This window comes from Anomaloglossus baeobatrachus, chromosome 2 (genome assembly GCF_048569485.1).
Source record: "Anomaloglossus baeobatrachus isolate aAnoBae1 chromosome 2, aAnoBae1.hap1, whole genome shotgun sequence".
NCBI classification, from domain to species: domain Eukaryota; kingdom Metazoa; phylum Chordata; class Amphibia; order Anura; family Aromobatidae; genus Anomaloglossus; species Anomaloglossus baeobatrachus.
In genome coordinates, this window is record NC_134354.1 from 479567254 (window position 1) to 479580772 (window position 13519).

Consider the following 13519-nt stretch of genomic DNA (forward strand, 5'->3'; position numbering starts at 1 on the left):
AGGTTTTTTTCGTACCTTCAATAGCCAGACTATTATAGTTAATAGTCATATCCATCTCACCTTCTTCCCCCTCTCTTACCTATGTGCACGTGGGACTCAGAGACATGCTGCTTGTGGGAGAAGTAGAACGGGACAGCGCTATCTAGCCTGGTGCACAGTCTGACACTGCTCCTCTGCTTTTAGTAATAGAGTGGGCTCCCTCTTCCCCTTTTAATCGTACAAAAGGTTCATCCACCAGACCTTTTTAGAGCTTCTGAGCCACCTCTCACTATAAGGAAGCACTTTGAGAGTCCATGCGTTAAGCGGCGCTCTTTTACAGAGGAGTAGGGAGTGGAGCTCTGATTGAGATATTCTCATATTCCATTGCCAGAACCTGAAGTACTTTGGTGTGAAATAATTCCTTCCTGATTTCTTATTCTTTTGCATGATTGTCACACTTAAATGTTTCAGATCACCAAACAAATTGAAATATGAGACAAAGATAACACAAGTAAACATAAAATGCAGTTTATAAATGAAGGTTTTTATTATTGAGGGAAAAAAACATCAAAACCCACAGGGCCCTGTATGAAAAAGTGATTGCCCCCCCTAACTATTAAAAAAAGGACCTGCCTGACAAAGTGAAGTAGACCAAAAGATCCTCAAAAGCTAGACATCATGAAAAAGAGAAACAAACTAATTGAAATCTATCAGTCTGGAAAACGTTTTAAAGCCCTTTGTAAACCTTTGGTACTCCAGCCAACAACAGTGAGAGTCATTATCCACAAATTGTGGAAACATCAAACAGTGGTGAACCTTTAGGAGTAGCAGTGATCCAAAACACACCAGCAAGTCCACCTCCGAGTTAATTAATAAAAACAAAATTAAGACTTTGGAGTCGCCTAATCAAAGTCCTGACCTTAATCTGATTGAGATTCTGTGGCATGACCTTAAAAAGGTGGTTCATGCTCGGAAACCCACGTGCTGTGGGGGAACCAGTCATATTTGCAATATACTGTATGCTGGCTGAACGCTGGCTCCCAGCTATAGCTTTTCTATACTAATTTGGGGAGGTGTTGTGATCCAGATTTACTAGTGGCTGTACTATTTCAATGCTGTGAGCAATTGTGGTGTTAACCCATGTTGTCCTTTTGTTGCTGCCTTACGTCTCTTGCATTTCTCCTGTTTTTTACTGTTTGTTCCTGTGAGTTTGCAGTGTGTCGGAGTTTTGTTTTTCTCCCTGTCTGTCTTTATCTGAGGATATATACGACTGATTATGATGAATGATTTGGATTAACGTCCTATGGAGATATTTTATGTTTATCAAAAATGTAGTTTCCCTCGATTTTTTTCAATGAGTAACCTAGAAAAATAGAGTTTCACATAAAAATCAGGGGCAGTGGCTTAAAAAAATCCCTGTACATTTAAATACATACTTTTTAAACACGGATACAACTTCTACTCTGCCAGCATATTTACTAGACCGTGTGCCCACCAGTGCGCATGTGCCCGCCTCTCTCCATTCATCCCTGCCCCTGATGGCTTCCCCAAGTGCTGATGTAATGTTTTGCATCGGCGCTGGAGCGGCGGAAGTGACGGGAGTGACGGAGATGACGCGGACGCATGCGCCATACATGGCGGCGCCCACGCTGACATCTAATCCTCAGCACCTGCAGACAACGGCGGTAGGATGTAAAAATCTCAAACACAATCTTATGCAATACTGCCACAGGTTCCGGACAGCACATACTATCCTTCCCCTTAGGAAGCATCAGCGAGATGCGTAGGGATACCTTCATATAGACTGGCTGTGACCGACCACTTACTCATGGGTGAGTTTCATTAACTTTTTGGCTGTTTGTTTTTTGGTGGCTGTGTGACTGCCTTGTATTGGTAGCAATAGTTTACTGGATATTATTCACATAGCCCTAGTGACTATCACCCTTATTTTTAGGCACCCATGGTCATAATGATTCAGTTGCTCACCCATTAGTTCTAATTGGCAATAGGTCTTTTATCATTAAGGATGCTGTGCCTTGTTTTTCTATATCCTCTTTTACCCTGATAATACTTTTTGTATATTTATGATGACTTAGCCTTTTACATATATTTTTGTATCAATAAAGAATGCTTTTCATGCAGGAATGATGTTTTGGGTCATTTTGATACAGTATCTTTTCTTCAGCACGCAAAATCCTTCTTGCTCTTTATTTTGGTTACTGTCTTTATCTGTGTTGCTATCACACTCCTGCCCCTTCCTTCCCTGGGGGGGGGACACATTTTAGTTGTGGTCAGGAGAATAGTGAGGCATTGGAATCCAGGGATAGCCTAGGGTCCCCTAGTATGAGGAACAGTATAGAAGCCCCTTACCCCTACCTATCCTACAGTCACATTGTGACAGCTTGGCTGTGTGTTTGGGATCATTGTCATTTCATCTTTAACATCCTAGAAGATGGCAACAATTTTTATCAAGAATGTGTCCTGTATTTGTGTCAAGCTGCCACCAGGGGGAGCCGGAGCACTGCAGCAGAAGACACTACACGGAGCAACAAGAACCAGGAAGTAGATACACAATGTGTGCTCGTACACTGCCTCACAGCACAGCTGCGAGCAGAGATGCAGGGCGTGCAAGGAATGGTCAGGCAGGCTGGGTCAAACACAGTAGGGGCAGAAGGGGAACCGGAGGAAAGTGTAGAAGTGGAGTCGAGGTCAGGCCGAGGTCAGTACCAGAGGAAGCAACCGAGTGGGGAGGTAGGCGAGGGGACAGAGGAATGGGGGACGACTAGGGGATGGAACACAGACAGGGCATGGGGGCACAGGCACAGACAGATCAGGATAACACTTACAGGACCAGCAATCACAGGCAAAGCAGCGCTAAGCTTATTGCCGGCGCTGGTTCACTGGAGATGTCAGTTTTTAAAGAATCCAAGCTCCGGAAGTGAGGCTCAGAAGAAGGCTCCACCCCTGAGCCATGTGGACGGGGAGGTGGAACCGTGACAATTTGTTCATTTATCCTTCTTTCAATTATATGAGGTTTGTCAGTGTCGTATGCTGAAAACCAGCCCCACAACATGATGTTCCCACCTCCAAACTTCACTGTTGGTATGGTGTTTTTGGGGTGATAGGCAGTACCTTTTGGCCTCCAAATTTGGTGTGTATTATGGCAGCCAAAGAGTTCAATTTTGATCTCATTTGACCAGACTATATACTCCCAGTATTTCACAGGCTTATTTAAATGTGTTGAATATGTTTAGTAATGAAGACTTGCAAGGTGAGCATGCATACAGGCCCATGGAGGTTGATTGCTTACTTTGAAACAATTGTATCTGCTGATTCCAGGTCTTTCTGTAGCTTTCCATACGTAGTCTTTGGCTCTTGGACAACTCTTCTGATAATTCTTTTCACTTCTCTGTCTGAAATCATGCAGGGAGTACCTGTTCGTGGTTGGTTTATAGCAAAATTATGTTCCTTCCACTTCTGGATCATGGCCCCAACAGTGCTTTACCTTGAGTAGTTTGAAAAATTCTTCTGTAACAATGCCATCAGTATATTGCAAAAGTCTTGAGACAGCTCACTGATTGCACCCATCAGGAGATAGATAATGAGACACCATTTTATAGGCCATTAGTTGAACCAGCTGATATTATTTTTCACAAAGTGGCATAATTACTTACTAATTACTGATACATTTCAGTTAGTGTCATGACTTTCCATGGCTTTTTGCACCTCTCTTTCTTCAAGTGTTCAATACTTTTTGCCTGAGTAATTTCTCATTATTATACTATACTAAATGTATGGACATCTAATCTACGGTTTGATTTATTTCTAATATTGGTTTAATTTATTTGCCTGAGTTAAATAGATGGGTTGTTACCAGCATTTGGAGAGAAATTCATGTTAATAGCACCTCTATAAATGTATTTACTTAGAGAATTGAAGTGTTCAATACTTATTTTACCCACTGTATATGACATACACATGTTCCTCAGAACTTGCACACATGACACATTTCACAGACATTGCAGTAGTATCTACAGTACCTGGCATCACATCCCCTCTGTAAAATACAACCAAATCCATGGTATATTTAGGTTCCACCCATATGCTGTGTAAAGTCATGTCCATTGATCAGCTAGTCAACACCAATAACTTTCCGTAAATAGAAGCAAACCTATAATAAAACCACTTTCAATCCATTATTGCTGATCATTGTGACCACACTGTGCGCTGACCGAGATGGGACACACTGCTTTCTGGGCCTGTTAGCACCTACCACATACAATTTGCTGCTCATGCCTGGGGACCAATTGCCCTCTCTATCACTTGGGCTCGTTTTATCACTACTGCTTACTTGAACTCCCTCTTTTATGTTTTTGAATCACTGTCCTAACTGCAAGGCCAGGTGCTCTTTATCAGTATGTAACACATATATCAGTACACAACAATCACACACAGATGAGTTATAAGGCTATGTGCGCACGTTGCCTTTTTTTTGTGACCACAAAGATGCAGCGTTTTTGGCCGCTAAAAAACACACAAAAACGCACCCACGGTAAAAAACATATATAAAAAAAAACACATTTTTTTTGGCGCGTTTTACCGCGTTTTTGCCACATTTTTGTTGCTGATTTTTTTCAATTGCATTGCATGGGTGAAAAACTCTGGCAAAAATGAAGAAAGAATGTTGCATCTTTGTGGTCACTGCAAAAACGCACCTAAAACAAAACTGCACTGTGCACGATAGCAGTCGTTCATGCGACATTTGGTGATCGCTGCCGTAGCGAACATTATCGCTACGGCAGCGTCACACGAACATACCTTTTCAGCGACAACGCTGTGACCACCGAACAATCCCTCCTTCAACGGGGAGTGGCGTTCGGCATCATAGCGACGTCACTGCGGCGTCACAAAGCGGCCGCCCAATAGCAGAGGAGGGGCGGAAATGAGCGGCCTGAACATGCCGCCCACCTCCTTCCTTCCTCATTGCCGTGGACGCAGGTAAGGAGATGTTCGTCGCTCCTGCGGTGTCACACATAGCGATGTGTGATGCCGCAGGAACAAACAAACAACCTCACTACTGACCAGACAACGATTTTTGGTAAATGAATGACGTGTCACAGACCAACGATTTTTGCCTCTTTTACGATCGTTTAAGGTCGCTCATAGGTGTTACATGCTGCGATGTCGCTAACAAGGCTGGATGTGCGTCACAAGCACCATGACCCCAACGATATATCGTTAGCGATGTTGCAGCGTGTAAATGGCCCTTTAGTCTTTCAGTGCCGTTTCTGGCTTCTAAGGTCCTGTGAACACAGTGTTTTCTTTATACTTTTTTTGAGAAATCTGTACCACAATCTGCATGCCAATCCTGAAGATTTCTGAAGTGCTGTGAGCAGGTTGCTTTTTTTTCTTGCAGGTGTGGTGCAGAAAAAATCTGCAGCATATCAATTATTGGGGCATTTTTTTTCTTGTGTTTTTTAGCCTTTCCAGCCATTGTCTTCACAAAAAAAACGTATTGGAAAAAAAACACCCCAAAAACGCAGGAGTTTTTTTGTGCGTTTTTCTGCCAGAAGGTGCAGACTTGATGTAGAAATTTCTGCACCAAATCTGCAGCGTGTGCACATGCCCTAAAGGCCGGGGGTCCTTTTGATGATGGGGCCTTGGGAAAATGTTTAGTTTACCCCCATACTCTGACATTGTCCCAGACCTTATGCGGTGTGCAGCCTTTAAGTTGCGCTGATCAGTGATGCTTTATAAGTGACCGCACAGTCTAAAGGGAACGCTTTATATACCCTATTACGGCATATGAAAAAGCGCTGTCCTAGATCAAAATATACTGGTAAAACTGTATCAATTACTTAGTAATGATATAACAAATGGAATAATTCTTTCTTCCTCACTTCACTTGATTACACAAAAGGTCCAATGCAAATTGCAACCTGTATCCTTCCTGTGGCATAAAGGATGTGATGCAATTCCATAATTGTAGATCAAGAACAATGATGCATAATTACAAAGAAGTGATTTATGTTACCTGAATACAGTCCTCCTCGTCACTGCTTAGCTTCAAGTCATCTTCTAATGTTCTATAAATGACAAAGTAAAAAAAAATATTACAGATCGTTAAATAGGCTTTATTCAGTGTGAAGAATCGTAACAAGTAACCAGCAATTATGTTAGCAATGGTGTCAGACTGTTAGCTTCATTATACAAATACTATAGGACAGCAGAGTTAGGCTAATTAGTATATTATTACAGTCGCAGCACAATCCTTGTTGGTGTTTGACAAATTATAATTACCTGAGGAAACAAATCCAAGACCTAAAGTGGCTTCTGGGCAGGATATTACAGATCAAACAGCATTTAAGTACTGTAGAATGAGAAAGGCTGAATTAATTTTACAAACAGCTTTGTAGTTTCTATTATCCTTATAAGTAAATAGAAACTCTTGTCATTCAATTAATTCTATAATTAAAGAATGTAAATAATATTATACGCATATTGTAAGTTGGTATTTAAAGGCTATGTACACCTTTACACAGAATGTAATGTTTCATTCTGTTTCTAAATACAAACAAAGCAACTATTTAGATAGACCATTAAAAATGACCTTCTATATTTTACAATAAAGTGAAAAACGGGCGTTACACGCTACGATATAACTAACGAGATGTGGGTGGGGTCACGTCGTAAGTGACGCACATCCGGCATCGCTAGTGATATCGTAGCGTGTGACCGCTATGAACGAGCAGAAATACTCACCTTCTCGTTAATCGCTGACACGTCGCTCATTTTCAAAAAATCGCACGTCCTGTTATTCATTGTTCCCAAGACAGCACACATCGCTCCGTGTGACACCCCAGGAACGATGAACACAGCTTACCTGCATCCCGCCGGCAATGCTGAAGGAAGGAGGTGGGCGGGATGTTTACGTCCCGCTCATCTCCGCCCCTCCGCTTCTATTGGCCGGCCGCTGTGTGACGTCGCTGTGACGCCGAACATCCCTCCCCCTTCAGGAAGTGGATGTTCGCCGCCCACAGCTTGGTTGTTTGGAAGGTAAGTACGTGTGACGGGGGGTTACAACATTGTGCGACACGGGCAAGAAATTGCCCTTGCCGCAGAAACGATGGGGGCGGGTGCGATCGCAAATGCGATCACACGAGAAATCGACATGCAAAGCAGCCTTAAGTCCTTTATCTAGTTGCGAACATCAATTCATTGGGTGCAAAAAAGAAACAAATCCGTTCCTGCTCAGTTCTGTGATCTCCCTCTTCCATTCTCCAGCAAAGGTAAAGCAGACAACTGTGGGCTGATATTATCAGGCTGGGAAGGTCCATGGTTATTGGACACATCGGGTCCAGTATCCCTCCACTCTCACACATGCAGATCGGATCCTGTATCCCACCTCTCTCACACCCACACATCGGGTCCAGTATCCCTCCACTCTCACACACGCAGATCAGGTCCTGTATCCCTCCACCCTCTCTCACACAGACACACACAGATTGGGTCCTGTATCCCTCAACTATCTCTCTCACTCAGACACACACACACACACACACACACACACAAACACACACACACAGATCAGGTCCAGTAGGCCTTCACTCTGACACACACACAACGGGTTCAGTAGCCCTTCGCTCACACATGCTCACACACACAGATCGGGTCCAGTGTTCCTCTCCTCTACCATACCCACACACAGGTCAGGTTCAGTAGCTCTTCACTCTGACACACACACAGATTGGGTCCAGTATTCCTCCGCTCTCACACAGACATTCAATGACAGTAACACTCTGCTCTCTCACACACACACACACACACACACACACACACACACACATCTGATCGCTGTAACAATCTGCTCTTATACACACACGTGATCCTAGTATCACTCCACTCTCACTAACTCTGAGCGAGTGATACTGCGTCCGGCCAGCAGGGGGAGCGACTTCTGTGGAACGCAGGTGAACCTGAGAGTGATGCAGACTTCCTGGGTCTGGTACGTGCAATTCTCCTGGGGGCATCTCCCTTCTCTTGGGAGAAAACATAGTCATGCCCCCCCCCCAAAGAAGATTTACCATGAAAATAAGCCTTAGCACATTTTTCAAGTAAAAAATAATATAAGACAGTGTCTTATTTTTGGGGAAACATAGTATTTATGGACACATACCACATAGATTGCCAGTTTGTATGAAAGAGTAAAATATTTTAAAACCTGACACACAAAGGTCAGTGTAGTACTATGTCATATGTGCATTAAATCTAATATATAAAGCTCAGTGTATGTATGTATGTATGTCCGCTAAAGGAATCCGTACCGTCGCATTTACAATCACGAAATTTTTCACAGACGCCTCATGTGACCCAGGGAGCGTCGTAGACTATGTTTTGACAGAAAAATTTAACCCCGTGCTTTACAGTTAATCTCTAAAATCCTGCCGCCATTAAACTGAATGGAGGTGGGAGCTATAGGTTATTAATAGCAACTGTCAGTGCTTGCTATAGGAACAAAATAAACTGTTAGTTGAAGCTTATGCGTGAGGTTATATGTCAGTGGAGAGATGGATAGAGAGACAGAAAAAGACAGACAGACAGAGACACAGACAGAGACAGACGGGGAAAGAGACAGACGGGGAAAGAGACAGACGGGTAAAGAGACAGACGGGTAAAGAGACAGATGGGCAAAGTGAGAGCCGGGCAAAGAGAGAGACGGGCAAAGAGAGAGACGGGCAAAGAGACAGAGGGCCACAGAGACAGACCTGGAAAGAGACAGACCTAGAAAGAGACAGACGGGAAAAGAGACAGACGGGGAAAGAGACAGACGGGGAAAGAGACAGACGGGGAACGAGACAGACGGGGAAAGAGACAGACCGGGAAAGAGACAGACCTGGAAAGAGACAGACCTGGAAAGAGACAGACCTGGAAAGAGACAGACCTGGTAAGAGACAGACCTGGAAAGAGACAGACGGGGAAAGAGACAGACGGGGAAAGAGACAGACCAAGACAGACAGAAAAGAGACAGATGGGGAAAGAGACAGACAGAAACACACATAGAGACAGACACAGAGATAGAGAGAGACAGACAGACACAAAGATGGAGACAGATAGACTGATACAAATACAGATAGAGATAGAAATAGTCAGACAGAGACATAGACCCAGACAGACAAGGAAAGAGACAGACAGACAGCGACACACAGACAGAGACTGGGAGAGAGACAGTTACTATCCTGTTCAATGCCCAGGTACTACAGCCAGTTGAATATAAAGCAGAAACTATGTGAGGTCAATGACACTGTGTCCAATACCTGATCACATATAAAAACAGGTTTATATATTCAAATATCGTGTCATCATACACACATGTAAATATACACACACTGCACATATGGTATATACCAGCCTATCTACTCTTCAGATCCTCTAGTTTCCTGCAGTTAAAGGACCTTTGGTGACATCATGGTAACATGACTAACATCATCAAAGGTCCTTAAGCAGTCTTAACCTCAGAATAGAAACGATGGGTACCCCCAAGAGAAAGGGGGCCCTGAATAATTGCCCAGTTTGCCTCACCTAACACCTAATACCAACTCTGCATAACAAGCCTGTCTCCTCTTCAGTTCCCATAGACTTCTGCAGTTAAAAGACCTTTGGTAACATCATGGTCATATGAACATGATGTCACTAAAGGGCCTTTATCTTTTTTAACCTCGGAATGGTGAGAGAAAAAAAAAAAAAATCGCATACTCGCATAGCATGTGCATGACATATGCAATAACATACACATGACATTTATGCTACTTTTCAGGATAGCTATTGGAGCGATTATTTATATGCTAGTAGGATTGAGGGCTAAAGCTGGCTTTACACGCTGCAATGTATCTTATGATGTGTCGGCGGGGTCACGTCGTAAGTGACGCACATCCGGCATCGTAAGGTACATTGCAGTGTGTGACAGGTACGTGCGATTGAACGGTAAAACGTTCATCGCACGCACGTCGTTCATTCCTCATGGATTGAATGTCAGATTGTTCATCGTACCCGGGGTAGCACACATCGCAGTGTGTGACACCCCGGGAACGATGAACAGATCTTACCTGCGTCCTGCGGCTCCCGGCAGGTAATGCGGAAGGACGGAGGTGGGCGGGATGTTTATGTCCCACTCAGCTCCGCCCCTCCGCATCTATTGGCCGGCTGCCTCGTGACGTCGATGTGACGCCGAACGTCCCTCCCACTCCAGGAAGTGGACGTTCGCCGCCCACATCGAGGTCGTAAGGAAGGTAAGTACGTGTGACGGGGGTTAATTGTTTGTGCGGCACGTTCAACAAATTGAACGTGCCGCACATACGATGGGGGGGTTGCAAATCACATACGATATCGTATGAGAAATTGCAACATGTAAAGCTGGCTTTAGGCTGGGGACAGATAATCAATCACATTTCATTCAGAAAACTCGGATAATTTTCAGCCTTATTGTCATCCATGGGTCAATTTTATTACTTCCTTGTTACATTCATATTTATACATCAGCAGTTTAAAATGTACACAATCAAACATAATTTGCTAGGTTAATCCTAGAACGCGCAACCATAGAAATCTACAATAGAAAACAAGTAACCTAGCAGGCCTGCGAGGCCCCATGTATGCGTTCTAGGGTTAAAAATGGCAATGTAGCTGCAAAAATGGATATTAGACAGATGACCTGTATGGCATCCAATTTTTTTTACACACCCATAAACTTGAATGGACAAGTCTTATCTGAGCAGAAGAGAGTGCTGTGATTTTCACACAGACACTCAGTCCATGTGAAAAAACTGTAATATGAACAGCACTATTGAATAAAATAATTAGTGTGTTGTTTGATCTTTACTTGGACAGTATATGTCCGTATTTTCTGCTAATTTGAATAAGCCCTTAAATCAGGGGTCTCAAACATGCGGCCCCTGAGGTTACTTCTTGCGGCCTGCAGGCATGTGGACCCCTTTACGATTGTGGCCGGTGCAGCGGACCGCCTCTGCCAGTGCCTTATTTTAGTTGAATGATTTGCCAGCGCCACACAGAGAGAGCTGTACATTAAAGTAAGTGAACACAGCAGAACCCTGCCTACACACAGACCTCACTGAGTGCCTGATAAGTGGGAGAAACTGTAAATCTACTGCTTAATAGTTCCCTGTATTCAAGAGCTCTGTATAACCCATCCCCCACCAACAGATTTGCAGTTTTCTGCCTATACACAATGTACAGAGAAAGTTATCACCAATGGCAGCAGGGAACAACACAATCTTCACCGGAGCACTATGGATTGCACTGTAAAGGCCCTGTCACACACAGAGATAAATCTGCGGCAGATCTGTGGTTGCAGTGAAATTGTGGACAATCAGTGCCAGGTTTGTGGCTGTGTACAAATGGAACAATATGTCCACGATTTCACTGCTGTCACGCTCTCCGGGTCCCCTGTCCAGCTCCCCGGCTCCCCTGCCACGCTCCCCGGCTTCCCTGGCGCGCTCTCCGGGTCCCCTGTCCAGCTCCCCGGCTCCCCTGCCACGCTCCCCGGCTTCCCTGGCGCGCTCCCCGGCTCCTCTGTCTGGCGTCCACCGCTCCACAGCCTCCAGGCCTCCTCACCTAGGATCCCCAGGCGTCCCGGTCCCCGCTCCCAGTGTCCGCTGTCAGCTTCGCTCCGGCCCGGCTCCCCTGCCTCCTGTTCGCCGCTCCCTGCCCTGGCTTCTGGCACCCGGGCCTCGCGCATGCGCATTAGGGCGCGTGCGCGGTCATTGACCCTTTCTTAAAGGGCCAGCGTCCACAGACAGGATATTGAACACACAGGTACAGGGTATAAAGGGATTTAATGTCCAAGTGGGCGGGGCCTGTTCTTCGTGTTTCCTAAGCTAGGAGTCAGGTCTCCTTGTCCCTGTGATATACTCACCTCTCTCTCTTCTAGAGCCGCTCCTGCCTCGCCATCCGGTCCTGCCGATTCCCGAACCCTGCACGCTGACCATCTGCCATCCCGTCAGTCCGTACCATCTGTGATCCCTGTGGTGACCCGTCCTCTCGCTCCATCGGTTCCGGACTCCGCCTGACAACATCTTGGCCTCCGAACCTGAGCTCCGTCACCCGGACTACCATCTGTGACTCCGTGGTCCCAGGGACTTCTACATTCTACTATTTTGCACGGACTATCCTGCTACCTCTAGTGCTCCGGCTACCGGACCCCTTGCCTTCAGTGAGGAGTTCGGCCCAGTGGATCCACCTCCTGGGTCTGCCCGTCCACCTGGCCCTAACAGTAAGAACAGGCCATGGATCCCGCCGAAGCACTAGCGGCCTTGCAGGAGGAACTCACACGCCAGCGTGAGACCCAGACCCGTATACTGAAGTTTATGTCTTCTGTGGACGCCCGCCTGAACACGCTACAAGCGTCGGTTACATCTTCGGCATCTCGAGCTTCCACTGGACGATCCACGGCCCCAGCTCCCGTGGCAGCCTCCTCGGATGCTTCCAGGCTTCGTCTGGCCTCACCACCCCGGTACGCCGGAGATCCTAAGACCTACAGGGGATTCATAAACCAATGCTCCCTCCATTTCACGCAACTGCCGCATTTGTTTGCCTCCGACCAAGCCAAGGTCGCGTTCATGATGTCCCATCTAGAGGGTGAGGCACTGGCGTGGATGAACCCCTTGTGGGAGAAGGAGGACCCTGTGACCACTAACATCCAGGAGTTCCTGCAGGCATTTCGTGGCACCTTTGATGAGCCCGGACGCGCCTCCGCGTCTGCCTCATCTCTCCTCCGGTTACGTCAGGGGACTCTGACGGTGGGTCAATATGCCATCCGTTTTCGCACCTTGGCTTCGGAACTCGGGTGGAACAATGAGGCTCTAACCGCCGCCTTCTGGGAAGGTCTCTCGGGTCGAATTAAAGACGAACTGGCTGGTCGTGACGTGCCGTCTACCCTGGATGCCCTGATTGCGCTAGCAACTCGAGTGGACATCCGCTTTCAGGAACGATCCAAAGAGGTGTCCCGTGAGAGACGTCCGATACGGCATTCCTCTCCTCCGCAGAAGCCCGCCGTACTTCAGTCAACGGCATCTGGTGTCTCCGTCCACGAGCCCATGCAGATCGACCGTGTGCGGCAGTCTGAACAACGCCGAGCAGAACGGCTCGCCAAGGGCCTCTGCTTCTACTGCGGAGAGGGCACACACCTTCTATGCTCCTGTCCAGAGAGGCCGGGAAACTCCAAAGCCTAGGGTTGGTAGGAGAGGCCACCCTAGGTGCTGGGACTCTCTCAGACCCGGTTACGTGGACTGTTCAAGTGACAACGGGAGAGACGCGGTTCACGGCCGAGGCGTACCTCGATTCCGGGGCAGCAGGCAATTTCATCCAGCAGGCCACGGTGGACAAGTACCAGGTGCCTGTTACTCCACTCGACAAACCCCTCGTGATTGCATCTGTGGATGGGAGACCCCTCTCTGACACCATCTCGTGGATCACCAAGCCGGTGGAACTGCGTATCGGTGCCCTGCACACCGAGAACATCGCTCTC

General features: G+C 46.3%; 1 protein-coding gene across 2 annotated transcripts in view; it reads right to left on the bottom strand.

Annotated features, from left to right (window-relative positions):
* Positions 1-13519, bottom strand: part of AFF3 (ALF transcription elongation factor 3) — a 731240-nt gene that overhangs the window by 237273 nt on the left and 480448 nt on the right. For both annotated transcript variants that reach the window (XM_075336411.1, XM_075336412.1), the window contains exon 6: positions 6014-6065. In XM_075336411.1, the coding sequence (XP_075192526.1) occupies positions 6014-6065 (52 nt within the window). The remainder of the gene's footprint in view (positions 1-6013; positions 6066-13519) is intronic.